The 16,407-nt window shown below is 24.4% G+C and overlaps 3 protein-coding genes across 3 annotated transcripts; 2 read left to right on the top strand and 1 right to left on the bottom strand. All coding sequences in view use genetic code 6, as the record gives it.

Annotated features, from left to right (window-relative positions):
• Nucleotides 1-627: 627 nt before the first annotated feature.
• On the top strand, nt 628-3,453 carry TTHERM_00394620 (hypothetical protein; the record flags this gene model as incomplete). Its single annotated transcript, XM_001011934.3, has 2 exons — nt 628-2,434; nt 2,906-3,453. The coding sequence occupies 2 exons, from the start codon at nt 628-630 to the stop codon at nt 3,451-3,453; spliced, it is 2,355 nt and encodes a 784-aa protein (XP_001011934.2).
• Nucleotides 3,454-4,967: 1,514 nt separating this feature from the next.
• TTHERM_00394630 (Serine/Threonine kinase, putative) lies at nt 4,968-12,390 on the top strand (the record flags this gene model as incomplete). The annotated part of the gene is made up of 15 exons (XM_001011935.2): nt 4,968-5,176; nt 5,321-5,470; nt 5,662-6,045; nt 6,390-6,629; nt 6,694-6,933; nt 7,002-7,253; nt 7,581-7,793; nt 7,855-7,926; nt 7,984-8,115; nt 8,181-8,471; nt 8,575-8,993; nt 9,059-9,159; nt 9,233-9,321; nt 9,382-9,939; nt 10,284-12,390. The coding sequence occupies 15 exons, from the start codon at nt 4,968-4,970 to the stop codon at nt 12,388-12,390; spliced, it is 5,457 nt and encodes a 1,818-aa protein (XP_001011935.2).
• A 639-nt stretch (nt 12,391-13,029) lies between these two features.
• On the bottom strand, nt 13,030-15,978 carry TTHERM_00394640 (hypothetical protein; the record flags this gene model as incomplete). The annotated part of the gene is made up of 1 exon (XM_001011936.2): nt 13,030-15,978. The coding sequence occupies exon 1, from the start codon at nt 15,937-15,939 to the stop codon at nt 13,030-13,032; it is 2,910 nt and encodes a 969-aa protein (XP_001011936.1). The 5' UTR covers nt 15,940-15,978.
• Between the last annotated feature and the right edge of the window lie 429 nt (nt 15,979-16,407).

Genomic DNA, 16,407 nt, shown 5'->3' with positions numbered 1-16,407 from the left:
ACTAACTAATTAATTTTAAAAATTATTAATCTTAACTTTCACAGTTTTTCTACTAATTTTTATTCTTAGTGTGCTAATAAAATATTTATAGAAAAAAAAGCAAACAAAAAAACTTACAAATAAATAAAGAGAAAAGTGAGTTATTGTAGGATCAGCTGGAAATTTTGATTTGAAGTAAAAATTAATAGCATTTATTATTATTTTGAAAGACAATTTCTTTTAAAATTTTTATAATAAACAACTTCAAAATGAAAGAATTTAAACAAGTTAGCACCTTTAAAAAGCAAGAGGAAAAATTAAAAAAGATAATTAATTTTTGTCTTAAATTATATTGAGAAAAATTAATTATTATACCAATTTAGTTAGAAGAAACAAACAGTCTGTTAGAAATTAATTAAATATTGCTTGTAAAAAATAAGTATTGCTCCTTGTTTATTTGATTGATAGCTTGCTTTTTTGTTTAGTTTTTCTGTATAATTCAAAAAAATCAATCAATATACTAACAAATCTCCAAAGCAAAGTTTAGTTAGTGAGAGATAGATAGATAACTATTTGATTGAAATAACATAAACAATACAAAAGAAAAATTAAAAACAAACTATAAAAACAAAAAGTAATACTATTTGCATGCAACTAATGCAGGCTTAGGGAATGTAATTATATTAAACTGCTGCTTAAAATAATACTATGACTCCTCATAATGGGTTTTAATATTTGCTATAAGGATACAATAATCTACAATAACTCCAAACTGCTCAACAGCCTGCCATTATGTCTTAGCCATAGATGTAATAATCAACTTAATAGTAATAATAATATTTGGCTCTTTATCTTTAACAACAGCTGTAATAATAGAGATAAATGATGATTCCTCAGTAGTAATATTAGATGATGTACTAATTAAATTAACAACCCTAGATCAATTCTTGTTTCAACGCTTAGATCAATTAAAATCAACATTTACTTCCTACTTAATAATCATAAACATAAATACCCAACATGATGTATAATGTATAGTCTACATTCAATTATCCTATGTACGTTTAGCCAATTATTTCATAGTCAAACACTGCCTAGATCTAATACATGCCAGTCACTAACCGTACGGAATCTACTTAAAATGTAGCTAAGCCTTTTGATAATTTAACTAACTTAAATTTAAATATAATTAATAATGGTAATAATGTACTTGACTAGATCTCTCTTATTTAAAAAGAAAATTTATAAAATTTAAATATTTCAAAAGCCTTCCTAAACTAAATCTAGACTGAAAACAGCAGCAACAACAACATAACTAGCATTCTTGGCTAAGAAAATCAGCTTTAATCCTTAAACTCAGAGAAAACCTTTAATAAAGAAAATGTATAAACATTATTGAAAGAAAATATTGTATTAAGTCAGACTTATAGTCTTATTTAAAAAACTTGCTAAGTTTCTATGTAAAATGATTGCGATGAATTAGCTAAACCAAGCAAAGCTACTTTTAACAATTACAGTGAAAATTAGAATTTATAGCTTTCTAAAGAAAGCAACAGCGCTAAATCTTTTTCTAATAAGAATCCAAAGAGAGGATTCCGTTTAACTAACAATGAATCAAAAACCCATCAGATATAGCAGTTTTCTCCTTCGCTCTCAGATTCCCCTCTTGAAGCGGAAAGAGAAAAACTCAAAGGCAGAAATCCTCCTCTTATTTCTAAGCCAATCAAAAAAATGAGTAAAGATGGCTTGTTTACTGAAGACAAAAACAGTTAACAGAGCGACAATCTGAATTTCTAATATATAAAAATTTAAAAAATTGATAGCATCAATTTCAATTTGGATGAAAGCAGATCTAAAAGCGATACTAAAGTTCTTATAGACAACTCTATTAAATATAATTTTTTTAAGGATAGTATTAACATAGAAAATACCAATCAATAATAAAGTGATAACTCTTAAGATTAACTCAACTTAAACAAAATCTCTCACAAGAAAAACCAAAATTCAGAAACCAATTTGCTTAATTTGGTCAATGTGAAAGAGGTATCAAACTCTAAAATGGATGAAACACATGCATCTGTAGAATAATCAGTAGAAAGCATATAAAAAGATGAAAAAGAAATGCAAATGACAGAAATTGATTAAAATCACTCTTCCAAATAAAATTTAAATTAATTTGAAGCAAATGAAGAAAAGGAGACAGTAAATGCTAATGAAAATAAAATCGATATTGAAATGTTTGACAATATATTTTCTCATGATTCTGAACATAATTTGAAAATTTAATCTTGCTCTCAAAGCCAATATTCCCCAGAGAAGAATAACAGTGAATCTCAAGAACACGAAAGCTAGCACACTAACGATGCTGAAAAAGAGACTCCCAAAAAATAATTAAGAAGAAAATTAAGAGTTCTTAAGCAAAAAAAATTCAAAAATCTTGGCAGGAAAAACAAAGGTAATTTATTTTCTAATTTACTCATTAATCAATCATACCATTCTATTTCTTAAATTTTTATCAAAAGAAAATAATAAATTATAAGGCTTTTTTTAATTAATTTATCTATTACCTATAATATTATAACTTTTTTAATTCATTAATTTTCCTCTATATATAATCCTTTTCATTGAACTTAAGCAAGATGTTCCAATTTATTCTAAATAGAAATGAATCAGATTATAATATTTTATTTACTAATTTTTAATTCCATAATTCAGGTTAAAGTATTTTCAAAGAACTCCCTAACTTTTTATTTTTTAATTTCAATTTAATAAAAGTATGTTATATAAGTTATAAGAGGGTTGTCTTCTTAAAAAATTTGAGAGAAATAAAATATAATAATTTAAACTTTAGCCATTCTAAATAAAAATATTTTATTTTTATTGCTAAATAGAGTATTTATATTTAATTATTTTTTTAATAAAATAGAAATTAACAGTGAGCCTATATTGAAAAAGATTACAAAGAATAAAGAAGATAGCTTTAAATGTCCTTCAAATATAAAATTGGAAAATGTTTTACCAACTAAAACAAGAAAATAAACTCAAAAAATATATAAATCATGTGAAACATAATACAAAGAATAGGCTCAAGAAACTTAATAATAGTAAAAAGAAATTGATAACGTTGATACATTCTAGGAAGCTACTCAAAATATAATGAACTAATTTGAAAAATATAATATAAAAAATTTAAAGCGCGATGAAGATCTTATTTCAGAATTTAAAACATTTATGAATAACGCTCGTAAAAATGATGAATATATAAGCTAATTATTAAATCCAGTTGAGTGTGATTTTAGTGATAACTTTATTGAATTTTTAAGAGGCCCTGCAATAAAATGGATTAAAAAGAATGTGGAATAAAGTAAGTAAGGAGTTTATTATCAACTTATAAATCTCTTTAAATCGGAAGACAGAAGTTCCTCCTCTCTTAGACCTCGTAAAACAAGATCTGCTTACTAGCATTACTTTTGATAGTTCTAAATGATTTTAGTTAGATATACATACATACATACATCTATCCATTATTAGAATAAATAATACTATTTCAATTTATATAATAGATACTACCTACCATTCTTATATAAAATACGCATTTTAAAATGATAAAACTAACTACATATTTCAAATATATCCTTCTTATTATAAATCATGCTGTAGTAATTAATTACTCATCCATGAAAACTACTACTTTTCTCACAAAGTTAGTTATAAGTGAGTTATTGTAAGTTTTTTGGATTGAATTAATTGCTCGGTTGGTTTAGAAATTAAGGAGAGTCTATCAATAATCTTAACTTAATTATTACATCCAATATATAGAAATAAATAGATCATATAAATAAAATAGTTATTTTTAATTTACCTACCTACATACCCATCTACCTAAAATATATAATCATTTTAAAATAATTAACAATTATAATAAATATCATACAACATATCAATTACTTACTTTATCTATAAATATATATATAATTTAAATACACACTTAAATTTATTATCAATCAAATTAAAATTAATATTAATTTATATATAAGTATTTCAAATATAATAATTTAAACATTTTAGATTAAAGTTAGCTTTACTTCTCAATTAAGCCTTAAATAGTTCAATAATTTTAATTTTTTATCTCTTTAATAATTATTGTGCTGCTTTAAGTTTTTATTATTTTTGTTACTAAATCCTTTCTATAAAGTTTAGAACTTTTGTTATATAAACATAGATCTTGATTATAAATTTAAGCCTTTTATATTATCTTTAAACAACCTAAAAATTTCAGGTGATTTTTTACTTTTCTTGATTGATCTATTTTTTTTAGATAGCCAATTTATATTTAATAATCAAATGCAAAATATTTATTGAAATCCACATTAGAATGTTGTTTTTTAGTAAAATTTATGAAAAAAAAAAAGTCATTTTTAACAAAATCAACAATTTTAAAAATTCTTTAATCATATTATTTTTGTAAAAAGGTTTATTAAATTAAAATCTTACTCGTTTATATCTTTTCTATAGAATTGATAATGATATAATAAAATAACTACACTTATAGATTCAAATTTGATATGTGTTAAAAACCTATATTTATTTATGTAAGTAAATATATAATATCTTCATCAACACTAATTTTATTATTTGCTTGTTAAAAATAAATAAATAAATGAACTTAATATACTTAATAGTTTATATAATCAATGGCGAAAAGTAACATCTGCTTTTTAAAAAGATTTATTAAATAAGATTTTTTTTATCTTATGATTACATAGTCTTTTTTATTGACCATGCTTTGGAAAAAATTGGCTTTGATATCTGCTTCTAAATGCTTGTTTGTTTGTATCTTGGATTTTTCTAATATGAATATTAAAAGATTATTAATAACGAAATTGAATGGAAATCAATCAGAAATTAAATTAGAAACGTGAAATCTATTTATTTAAAATAATCAAAATAATAAATATTATTATTGAAATTATCTATTCATAAAATAAATGAGAGTAGAAATTTGGAGATTAAATCTTATTACTTGTTTCTTTTTTAAAATACTTATAAAAGAAATATATGGTGCAAATGCAGCATGTGCTACTGCGAACACCTAAGCATTATGCTAAAATGCAGGAGGATGTAATGGAGTTTGGGATAATACAAACTTAGTTTGCTATGACTGCACAGTAGATTAGAATACCTGCTAAAATAATTGGTAAATAGCAAAATTGAATTTTATTCATAAAAATTAGGCATTAAAAATACAAAAAATATTAAAAAATTAGTTTAGCCAGCCATAAATTTTAATCTTGCTGATTTAGTTTTTAATTCCATTTTATTTAAAATATTGAAATATTAGTTTGAGAAGATGGATCAATGGTAGTTGTGTAAATAAATGCACAAATGCCTAAAATCTAGCAGATTGTAATGCATGCTATGGCTCTTGGAATAATTTAGCAAATCAATGCTATGACTGTATGCAAGACTAATCAACATGCAATGATGTTTGGTATTATATTTAATTTGAAGGAGGATTGCAAATTATCAAAAAATTATAAATAAATAGTATTTTTTATGACTTGCTATTAGAATTTATTTTAAAATTAGTATTTTAACATTCTTTTTTTTCACTTAAATATTGAAAGATTCAATTAAAATGAAGTTTTTCATTCAAATATTCATAAAATATTTTATTTTAAGTAATCGTTATTGGATAAATGGATTTTGCTGGGATTGTGATGGTAGCTAAGTTACTTGTTTAGATACTAATAAATGCAAAGGTGCATGGATTGCAGCTTCAAGTTCTTGCTAAGTATGTTGGCCTAACTAATCATATTGCAATGCATGTAATAGGTTTTGGGATACTTCAGTAGCTCCTCCAACTTGCATAAACTGTTAACAGGATTAGACTACATGTGAAACTGGAGCCAAATGTAATGGCTATTGGAATTCTAGTACAAGTTTCTGTACTGTTTGTTCATTGAATTAAGCGAATTGTTAAGGATCTATTTGTAATGGTACATGGAATTCTGTTACAGGTACTTGCACTAACTGTAACAATGATTCAAGGCAATGTGGATTATGGTAAAATCTTTATTTTCTTTTGAATTTTAAAATTAGATTTGAAAAATAACTCTCTTTTATATAAACATTTTTTTAAAATTTAGTTTACACATATTTTATTTTACACTTTATAAAAATTTATATGAATTTAAAGAATAATTAAATTAAATATAAGAAAATAAAACAATTTTTAATTTATTTTACTAATATTTTAAAAATTAGAGATTTTAAAGCATTAATTTAAATCTAAAATATAAATTAACTTTAAAAATATTGTTATTTTTTCTTTAATAATTAATTGATGGTTATTTAATTAAATAATTATCATTTAAAGAATTAATTTATCAATAACATTTATTTATTAGTAATAAGAACTTTCTTTTTGGATAATGTGTTGATTGTAATTCAGGATATAATACTTGCACAAGTATTACATATTGTAACGGGCAATGGGATACAGTAAACGCTGTTTGTATAATTTGTAATTAAAGTTAAACTATATGCTAAACTACAGGGGCAGGTAACTGTAATGGTACTTGGTAAACATCTCCTGCGCCTGCAAGATGCAATAAATGCTAAAATAGTCTAACTGAATGCACAAAATGGTAATATTATAACAATAAATCATCCAATAAATATCACTAACTAATTTATTATATATATAAATAGTGGATTAAACTGGATTCCTGGAGTTCCAAAATGCCTTAATTGTAGTTAAGATTAAGCTACTTGTTAAAATACAGCAATTTGTAATGGAGTTTGGAATTCAAGTACTAACACTTGCCTAATATGTAATTTAGACGCTGGTACATGCTCTTCTTGTCCTTTATTAAGAACTTGGGATCCTTAAACTCCTAGTTCTAATTTATGCTTAAATTGCTACAAAGATTAGCCTACATGTACATAATGGTAATAATTAATTTAGCTTGTTTAATAAAGTTTAAGCTTAAAAAATAATTTTATTTAAATTAAAAAAGCAACTATTTTTGGGTTCCTTCTAACTCTTATTATGATCCTAGTGTTTAAAATATTTGTATTAATTGCAACTCATCACAAGATTATTGCACAAATAAATTAAAATGTAATGGAATTTGGGATCCTGTGAATTCAGTATGTAGCTAATAATGTAATCTAAGTCTAGCTTAGTGTAATAGTTGTTCAGGTAGTTGGGATAATACTAATAAATTATGCAATGTCTGTAGTAAAACTTAAGCTGAATGTAACATATGGTAATTCATTATTTTTTATTATTTATGATAAACAAACAACATTAATTACAACCTTATTCAGAAAATTTAACTAAAGAGCATATATAATTTTCGTATTATTTATTACTAAAAGCTTAAAAGAAATAAAATTTAATACAAAAGTTAAATATTATTTGAGATATATAGATATTTTATTAGCTATTATATTCTTTATTAAAATTTTAAATATTTTTATCTCATTTTAAATATTTAAAACACAAAAATTAATTGTAATTAATAGAAATTTTTGCATAAAAAATTCTCAATTTTGTATAATTTATTAATTAAAAAGTTATTTTTTAATTAAAGTGGAAATTAATGGGTTTTAGGATAGTGTATAAATTGCTAATAAAGTTAAGCAGTGTGTTAAGCAGCAACTTGCTCCGGAATTTGGAATGCTTCTAATTCTCCTAAGTGCTTAGTATGCAACGAAAATTCAACTAATTGTAAAAAATGTGGTGGATTTTGGATTGATTCCTAATGTTTAAAATGTGATACAAACTCTACAATTTGCACATAATGGTAAGAATTATTTTTATTTATTTTAATAAATAAATTGATTACTTTTTTAATTGGAAAAAAGTGGTGGAATTTATAATACTATTTCATAAACTTGTGTCTTATTGAATGATTAATTCACCTGTAATTAGCTAATGTAAATTATTTGCTTCTTAAACATAATTAAAAGTTAGTTTCATAACGTAAAATGAAGGTAGGGCTAGTTATCAACTCAAGGATTAAGTTCATTTTTAGAACCTTACTGGAATGGAGTATTATGTGTTGATTGCTAAGCAAGTTAGTATATTTGTAACAAAGAGTGTTTCAGAGTTTGGACAAATAATGCGTATTTTATATATTTTATTAATCAAAAATTTAATAAAGTAATTTATTTTCTATAATCACTTTTAGTTGCTCAACTTAATCATGTAATACTGATTAATACACTTGTGAGTCGATTTGCTTTTTGCATTGGAATTACTATTAAAATGCCTGCTACTTCGATGATGTCAATCAAAATAGTATTTGCACAATATCAAACGATTCTGTTATGGTGAATGGAAGCTGCATCTAATGTCATGCAAGCTAGGATCTTTGTGTGAATTAATGTAACTAAGCCTACACTCCGAATGGATTAAGAACATGGACGAATAATAAATGTACAGATTGTTAGGCTGACTAAAATACATGCACTAATGTTTGGTAAACAATTAATTTTAAAAATTAATTCAAGCTCAGATTTAAATTCTAAAAATATTTACCAAATATTAAAAACTAAAAAAATTTTAAATAAAATTTATTAAAGCAAAATGAACTGGATTAAAATAACTGCTGGAGCTCAAAACAAATATGTATGTATTTAATGCAATTCTGATATGTATAACTGTTCTATGTGTTAAGGGAAGTGGGATAGTGTAAATACAGTATGTAATAATATTGGTACATTTTGCAACTCAAGCTCCACTAATTGCTCTAATTGTTCTTTTATTCCCACTTTACAATTTTTGTATTCTTCTACTTCTTCATAATGCTATTACTGTAATCTAAATTAATTTACTTGTGAAACTGCTTGTAAGAGTCTTTGGTTACCTAATCTTTAATACTGTGAGGTTTTAACCACTCAAGATTATTGTTAACTTAATAACAGAGGTTATTGGAACCCAGCAACAAATTCCTGCAGTTTATGCAACAGTAGCTCAGCTGCTTGTACATTGTGTAGCCAATGTAATGATTAATTTTTATTCTTCATTTTCAAATATAACAAAACGATCATTTGTAATAAAAACTAGATAATATTTGGAATAGTTAATAAAATGTTTGCTAGAATATTAATTTAGGACAGTAATATTGCCCTACCAGTGCAAACGGAGGTAACTTTGTGTGGGTGACTGTAAGTTAAATATTAAAAATTTTCTTTAAATTTAAATTTTTATTGTTTAACTTTTTGCATTTTAAAATTCAAGGATTCATTATCAACTTTATATGGAATATCTTTGCAAAATGGTAGATGTGTAACTTGCAATCTTAGCTTAAATGTTTGTTAGAATGCTTGGTATTCATTTATTTTATTTATATAATGTTTTCAATATTAAATATTTATTTATACTTTTAGCTAGCGTTCTTGGGATGCTACTAATAGCGTTTGCCTTACTTGTAATTATAGCTAATCAGTTTGTGAAAATAATTGTTTGATGAATTGGGTTCCTTAAAGCAGTTAAAAATGTGCTTTATGCAATGCTAATTAGAATACTTGTGTAAATATTTGTAATTGGTATTGGAATAGTCAAGCTAATACTTGCATTAATTGTAACAAAGACTAAATTACATGCTAAAATCCATCTACATGTAATGGATCTTGGAATTCTAGTACTAATTTGTGCTAATTTTGTAACTTGAGTTAAGCTATTTGTGAAAAATCTTGCTTTTTTATCTATAGTCAATAAAATAACTCTTGTATTAATTGCTAATCCTCTTAGTAAGTTTGTTAATAATAATGTGGCTATATATGGAATCCAACTTTACCAGCAAATACAAACTGCATCCTATGCAATTAAAGTTAAGCTATATGTCAGGCTACAGGATAATACTAATGCAATGGATTTTGGTTGGCTTCTAATAAATGCACTTAGATCAAATGTAACTAAGACTAGAACACATGTGTAAATAAATGGTAAGTATATTTTTATCATTTAATCTTCTTAATAATCAAATTAACATTTTTGAATACAAATTTTTTTTCACACAATTGGTAATTAATTAATGGAAGCTAAATAACTAAATTATTTTTAGATTTTTTGTAAAAAATTTTTAATTTATTTTAAGGCTATGTAAAACTGCAAATTTTTTGATTAATTAAGTAACCCCCTAAAATTTTATTTCAATTTGATAAAAACATAAAATATTTTTTATTAATCAATTTCTTCTTTTTAGAGAATTAAAAATTTTTTTTGATTAAATTTTGATCTGAAAATAATTACATAGATATGGTTTTAAATTATTATTTTCATAAAATAGCATTATGGTTTGGAATTCCATTCAAAATCTTTGTTAGGCATGCTCTTAAACTTAATATAAGTAAACAACAGCTGTTGATCCTTTCTATACATGTCTAAACTGCAATTAATTGATTCTTGCAGCTGACTGCTCTAATAACTGTAAGCTTAACTAATTCTTTTGGGATACAACGATTGCTACTTAATATAAATGTAGATAGTGCACAGCTTTAGAATATTGGAATGGTTCTTAATGCATTCTTTGTACTACAATTGACCCAAACTGTAACTGGTGTTAATAAGTAGGTGGTACTGCTACTTGTCTAGGATGCTCTAATAACTATAGAGTTAAGACAACTACTTAATGCAGCTGTGATGGTGATCGTATACCTAATGCATCTGGAGTTTGTACACTTTGCTCAAGTTTGATAGCAAATTGTTCCTTATGTAGCTCGATAACTACATGCGGAACTTGTGCATAAGGCTATTCTTGGGACTCAACGAACAAAGTTTGCCGTGCTAAATTTACTTTTACTTCAAATACTCTTTCAGGAATAGCATTTTTGACAGATTTTACTTTCACTTTATCATATCCTAATGCAAACAATCCAACAAACGCTCCTATTATTTATGCAGTTTATTTATATGATTCGATCACTGCTTATAATACTGAACTGAGCAATTTCTTAAACTAGCAAATATCTGTAGGCGTTTTATATCAAAAGGGACTTGCACAAAACACAGGTTACTCAGTTAAACTTAAAACTGGAAACCCTGTACTTGCTCCATTGCTTATTCTAAATGGTTAAGTAATACCTCCTGAAGATTAAATATTAATTTTTACAGTAACTCAATAATTCTCTTACTTAGATTAGTTTACAAAGTATATTAACTAAATGAGCAGTATTTTAACTCCTTAAGATTTTTACTACAAATAATACTCAGATGAGTTAGTCAATTAATATTACTAAAATGCATGCAGCAATTGTCCTACTGGTGTTACTTGTATAGCAAATACTTAACAATGCAACTGTGCTTTGTAAGGTGCTAATATGACTCTTTATGATTGTTCTGGTCTTGACAGTTCCTAATTTAATTAATTAGCTACAAATTTGTTTTCATACTTTAAAAGCACCAATACTTCAGCTTAGAGTCAATAAAAACTGACTTAGTTGCTGCTCTAAGTAGGCACAACTGGAAATTCTAATATGAGTACTGATTTGTTTTAATTTTATGCTAGTTTACTTCCAAATTATGTAAATAGCAAAACTACACCTACAGCATCTGATTACTTGAATTTTATAGACATAATTAGAAAAGTTGTCACCTATACAGATTATATGGTAACAAATAATTTAGCTACAAGTGCTAGTTAAATTTATTATCCACATGATATGATTCAATATGCTATTATTGCAGTTTTAGACTATTAAAATACTTATACCCTTGAAACTTTGTAAAATAATCGACTATCTGCAGCAGCTGTTTCAGCATTATCAGATTTAGTAACAACACTTGATGTTTACTAATTATAGTATGGCTCAACAAAACCTCCTATTTACAGTTAAAGCAGTAGCTTAACTAAAGGAGGTGCAGTTAAGGCTGCTAGATTCTTCTACAATTCAGATCCTTATTTCATAGGAAATTCGACTTTTACATCATATACAAATTACCCTTTTATTGAGTATTTTGTATATTAAAAATCAGGCAGCACATACAAAAGATAAGATGTTAATTTTACTTTCATTTTTACTGTCAGTGAAGTAAAGTAAAGTACAAAGTGTGTAATGCGCTAAGGAGATTATTTGGTATTATGCGGTTCTTAATAATCTGATACAACAAATCTCAAAATTACTTGTGTTTGCACAAACTCAGCAACTCTTATAGAAAAAACTATTTTAGTAGAACCGATAGTTACTACTTCAAGTTCAAATAACTATATCCTTTACATTATACTTGGTTGCTCACTTGGTGGTGCTTTGGTTATATTTTTAGGATTTTTGTTTGTCTATCTGAAGAAGTAGGCACTTAATGATAAGTTTAAGATTCTTAAAAAGCAAAAAGATGGTTCAAGAGCAATAGATCCAAACCTTTCTCTCAGTGATTATGATTTGGAGATTAAGGAATGAAGCAATAACATTTCATAAGCTCAAATATTATTCATATAATAATAATATATTTTTTTATTGTCAAACATCTAACTAAATTTATAATTGAAGTTAACTTTTTTTAATTTTGTTATACAGTTTACAAGCATTTTTTCTTTCCAAATAAGATAAATCAAAATACAAATTAAATTATTTAGAGAAAATATTAAACTAAAATTATTTATTTTCAAGCTTATTTAATCGTTTTATTCTATTTTTTTAGTTAAATAACTATTCAAAGCTTGTTATTCAAAAATTATTTTGATCAACGAATAAAACTAAAGCTCTTATTAAAAGCGTAGTTATTTTAATACCACTCTTTTTAAATATACTTCATTTAAAATTAATTATATATTTATTGAATTTTTTTATTTTTAATATAAATAATTAAATACAAATTAGTAATTTAAGTTTTTTTTTTTAAATTTTAATAATAATTTTAAACAACTCTATCTTTAAATCTTAAATTAAATTTGTTGTTATTCTAAAATTAAGAAATATTTTATTTAACAATAAAAAGGTTTTTATCAAAAGTGCCAAACAAATATAAGTATTAGTAATAAGTAACAAAATATTAATTAATATATAATTTCACAACATTTTTTTTATCTAAGAAATAGTTCATGCAGATTTTTGTTGGTATTCTTTCAAAAGAATCCTATAAGGCCTGATGTTAAAGTTATCCTCAACTGTGTAATAGTTAGTTTAATGAACAGGACTTTTAACACCTTTTGGATTAACTCTACATTGAAATATAATATGAAATTATTTACCATTGTGAGTTGATGTAGCTGTTGCATATTTTTCTGCCACAGTTAAGTCATCAGTTAGGTAGACATTTGCATTTTTTCCCTCCTTTATTTTAGTATTTGTAATTCTACATATGTATCCTCCATATGCGTTATTCATTCCAGGAGCTAGATTATCTTTCATTATCCCCTCAATTGCTTTTTCTTTAGTGCCATGAAAAAGAACGATCCAAGTTTTTGAATCTGCATTTTAGGAAATCCATAATTTATCTTGACCATATCTATCAATATTCAATGCAAATCCTTTGTAACCTACAGGGAAGTGATAGTTATGATCTACAGGTTCTTTTTAATTATAAATTTACAGTTAACCTCTTACTTCTTTTCTTCCCTTATAATTATCACCCCATTCCATATTAAACTAGGGATTAAACATGTCAACTGTTAGCTTAGCGCTTTCTAATAAACTTTTTTCACTTAATGAGAGTCCTAAGTCCTAGAAAGTCAGTTTTTTTTTAATTTCTTAACGAGTTAATGATTAAGAAGCAATTTTAAAGTCTATCTAAGGTTATTAATCAAAAGATATACTTACAATAGTAATATCTTGTTATGGAGTTTGAGAGTTAATCATTTTGCCTATCATTTCTTTAAATTTAGATAAAAATTCATCTAAATGTTGCTTTGTCTTTATGCTCATTAAGTTTTCATAAAGAGAAGAATTTTTATCAATTTAAAGAGAAAAGTAAGCTGCTTGGTTATGGAAACCAATTTGTAGATATGATTATTAAATTAAGTAATTTTGGTCTTTTTCTAAATTTTGAATCTGCTAATCAGTTATGAAAGTCTGTACTCCATCTTATTTGTACATATTTTGTAATGCTAGAAGGCATTACATAGATTCCTATTTGGGATTTTGTATATTTTACAAGTTTTGATAAAACTATTGCACTATCTAATCATTCTTTTATTTTAAGTTAAATTTTTCTTGTTCACTTGGCTGGTTTTAGTTTATAATTTAATGAGCTTTTGTGAATTAAACCATATTTGTGTTAATTTCTGTCTTAGGGTTTAATTAAACAAGCACTTACTAGACTTATTGATCAATGTTCTGTGCTTGATTTTAGTCAACAGTCAATTCTTAAAATAATTTTTTAACTGTTTCTTACTAGTTTTAAGTTAATTGCTATTTTATGTTTTCTAAATCTCTTTCTAATTAGGCGTTTTATTCTATTTGCTCTTTTATTTTTTTTTCTTTTTCTAATATATTTGATTTGAGTTATTCGTTATTGTTTGAAGATTCTTGATAGAGAGATTAATATTAACTCAAATCTTTATTCAATTGATCAATCTAAATATTTTAGTCATTTATCTGTGTAAGTAAAGTATTTTGTTATTCCTAAAATTTTTATTCATTTTATTAAATTAATTCCTTATTCAAAGAGTTTTATTATTCGAATGATTTCTCACTTTCTTAAATTTGAAGTTAATAAGCTTAAATTGTTGATTCTTATTTGCTTATTTTCTCTTATTAATTTTAAATTTTAAGCAAAGATTAATTGTATAAATTTTGATATTCCAACAATTTATTAATTTCCTTGTTTTAGCTTTCAATTTTTTATTCAAATTAAATAACTTCTTGTTAGTGATTTTGACATATTTTTTCAATATTTAAATTATTTCTAAGCCTTTATTTCTGTAAAGCTTCGATATAATTTTACTCATTTTCACTAAACTAATAGATATAAGAAAGGGATTATTCAAAATGATATATAATTTTACTTCTTTCAAAATATGGAGTGAATTTCTTATACAATTCTAGCTATATCTTCATTTATTCTACTTATGATTGATCTATTCTATTGGGGAGCTCGATTTCATCACTTTTTTAATTTGATAAATTAAGTGTATTTTCTTATTCATTACTATTATTAGTTGACTACTCTTCTTATAAATTCTCAGTTTATTATTCTTCTTCCAAATTTTTATTTTTATTTTCTCCTATAAAGCATTTATTTATTAAGCTTCTCTTTTTAGTAAATCTTTCATTTTTTAAATCTTCATCTTTTAAATTAGTTTGGCTATATTAGGTGAGTTTTCTTATGGTATTTAAAGAATTTCTTTATCTTAAATTTAAATTTGTATTCTTTTAAAAGGGAGCAGCTACTTTCGGATATTACATTGAGTTGCTTTCATTATTTTCAGAATGCCAAATTTATGGTTTATTACTATCATTTGAATCCTTTTTCTACTTATCTAGGCTTTGAGAGGGACATTTAGGTTGATGTTTTATAAGAAATTTTGGTTATAAATTTTCATTAGAGCATTTTGTATTTTCTTTACAAGAGTCATTTTCTTCTAATATTTGATTTGAACTATATCTATCTTTAACTTAAGATTCATTAATATTTACTGGGATATCGTAAGTCTTTTGTGAAGAAATTCTTTTTCTTATAGATTAAACTGATAAAGACCTCTCATAATAGGCTTTTCTGCAAGCACTAGAATTTCCCAGATTTTTTAATTCTTTTTGCTCTGAATTTACTTTTTCTGTTTTAGTTTCCTCTTAAAGTTGGATTTTAGTATTCTTATCAACGTAATACTTAACCATGTCATTTAATAATGATTTCCATAAATTTTTTTTGTCAGTTATTTTAGCTGACTAACTTATATGTGAGGAAACTATAAAATTTGAGTTATTTTAGTAGAATATATTTTTATTTTTGTTATTCAAGTTTTGCTGATTTTCTTTTTTAGAACAACCAAAACTTAAGTTTTACATCATTTCTATAATTTAAAGTTCCTTTTTTTAAATTTTACTATTTTATTTATTTATTTATAAATTTTTATAGAAGAGAAATCAAGTAACATCAATTTATAGTAAGAATTATATATCAAATATTAAAAAAAATAAATTAATAACTCAATTTAAATTATCATAATAATACCATTCATTTATACTAAAACTTTATTCAGTAAAAAATCGTTTTATAATAATTTAAATAAGCCCTATTTATTAATTTAAATTAGTTTTCTTCTTTCGCAATCAATAATTTTAATTTGAAAATTTTTCATTCATTTTGATGAATTAACATTAATATGAATAATAATACTAATAACATACATAAATACATAGATAGATAAATTTTGATGTATTTTTTAAATATTTAAAAGTTTTGAAATGTATAATTTATTTGGTATACTTTTCATTAAGTCATAAATAACATTATTTAAAAATAAATATAAGATTCTA

The sequence above is a fragment of the Tetrahymena thermophila genome (assembly GCF_000189635.1).
Source record: "Tetrahymena thermophila SB210 genomic scaffold scf_8254719, whole genome shotgun sequence".
NCBI classification, from domain to species: domain Eukaryota; phylum Ciliophora; class Oligohymenophorea; order Hymenostomatida; family Tetrahymenidae; genus Tetrahymena; species Tetrahymena thermophila.
The sequence above is the reverse complement of the archived record's forward strand: the minus strand, read 5'-3'. Positions and strand labels throughout refer to the sequence as shown.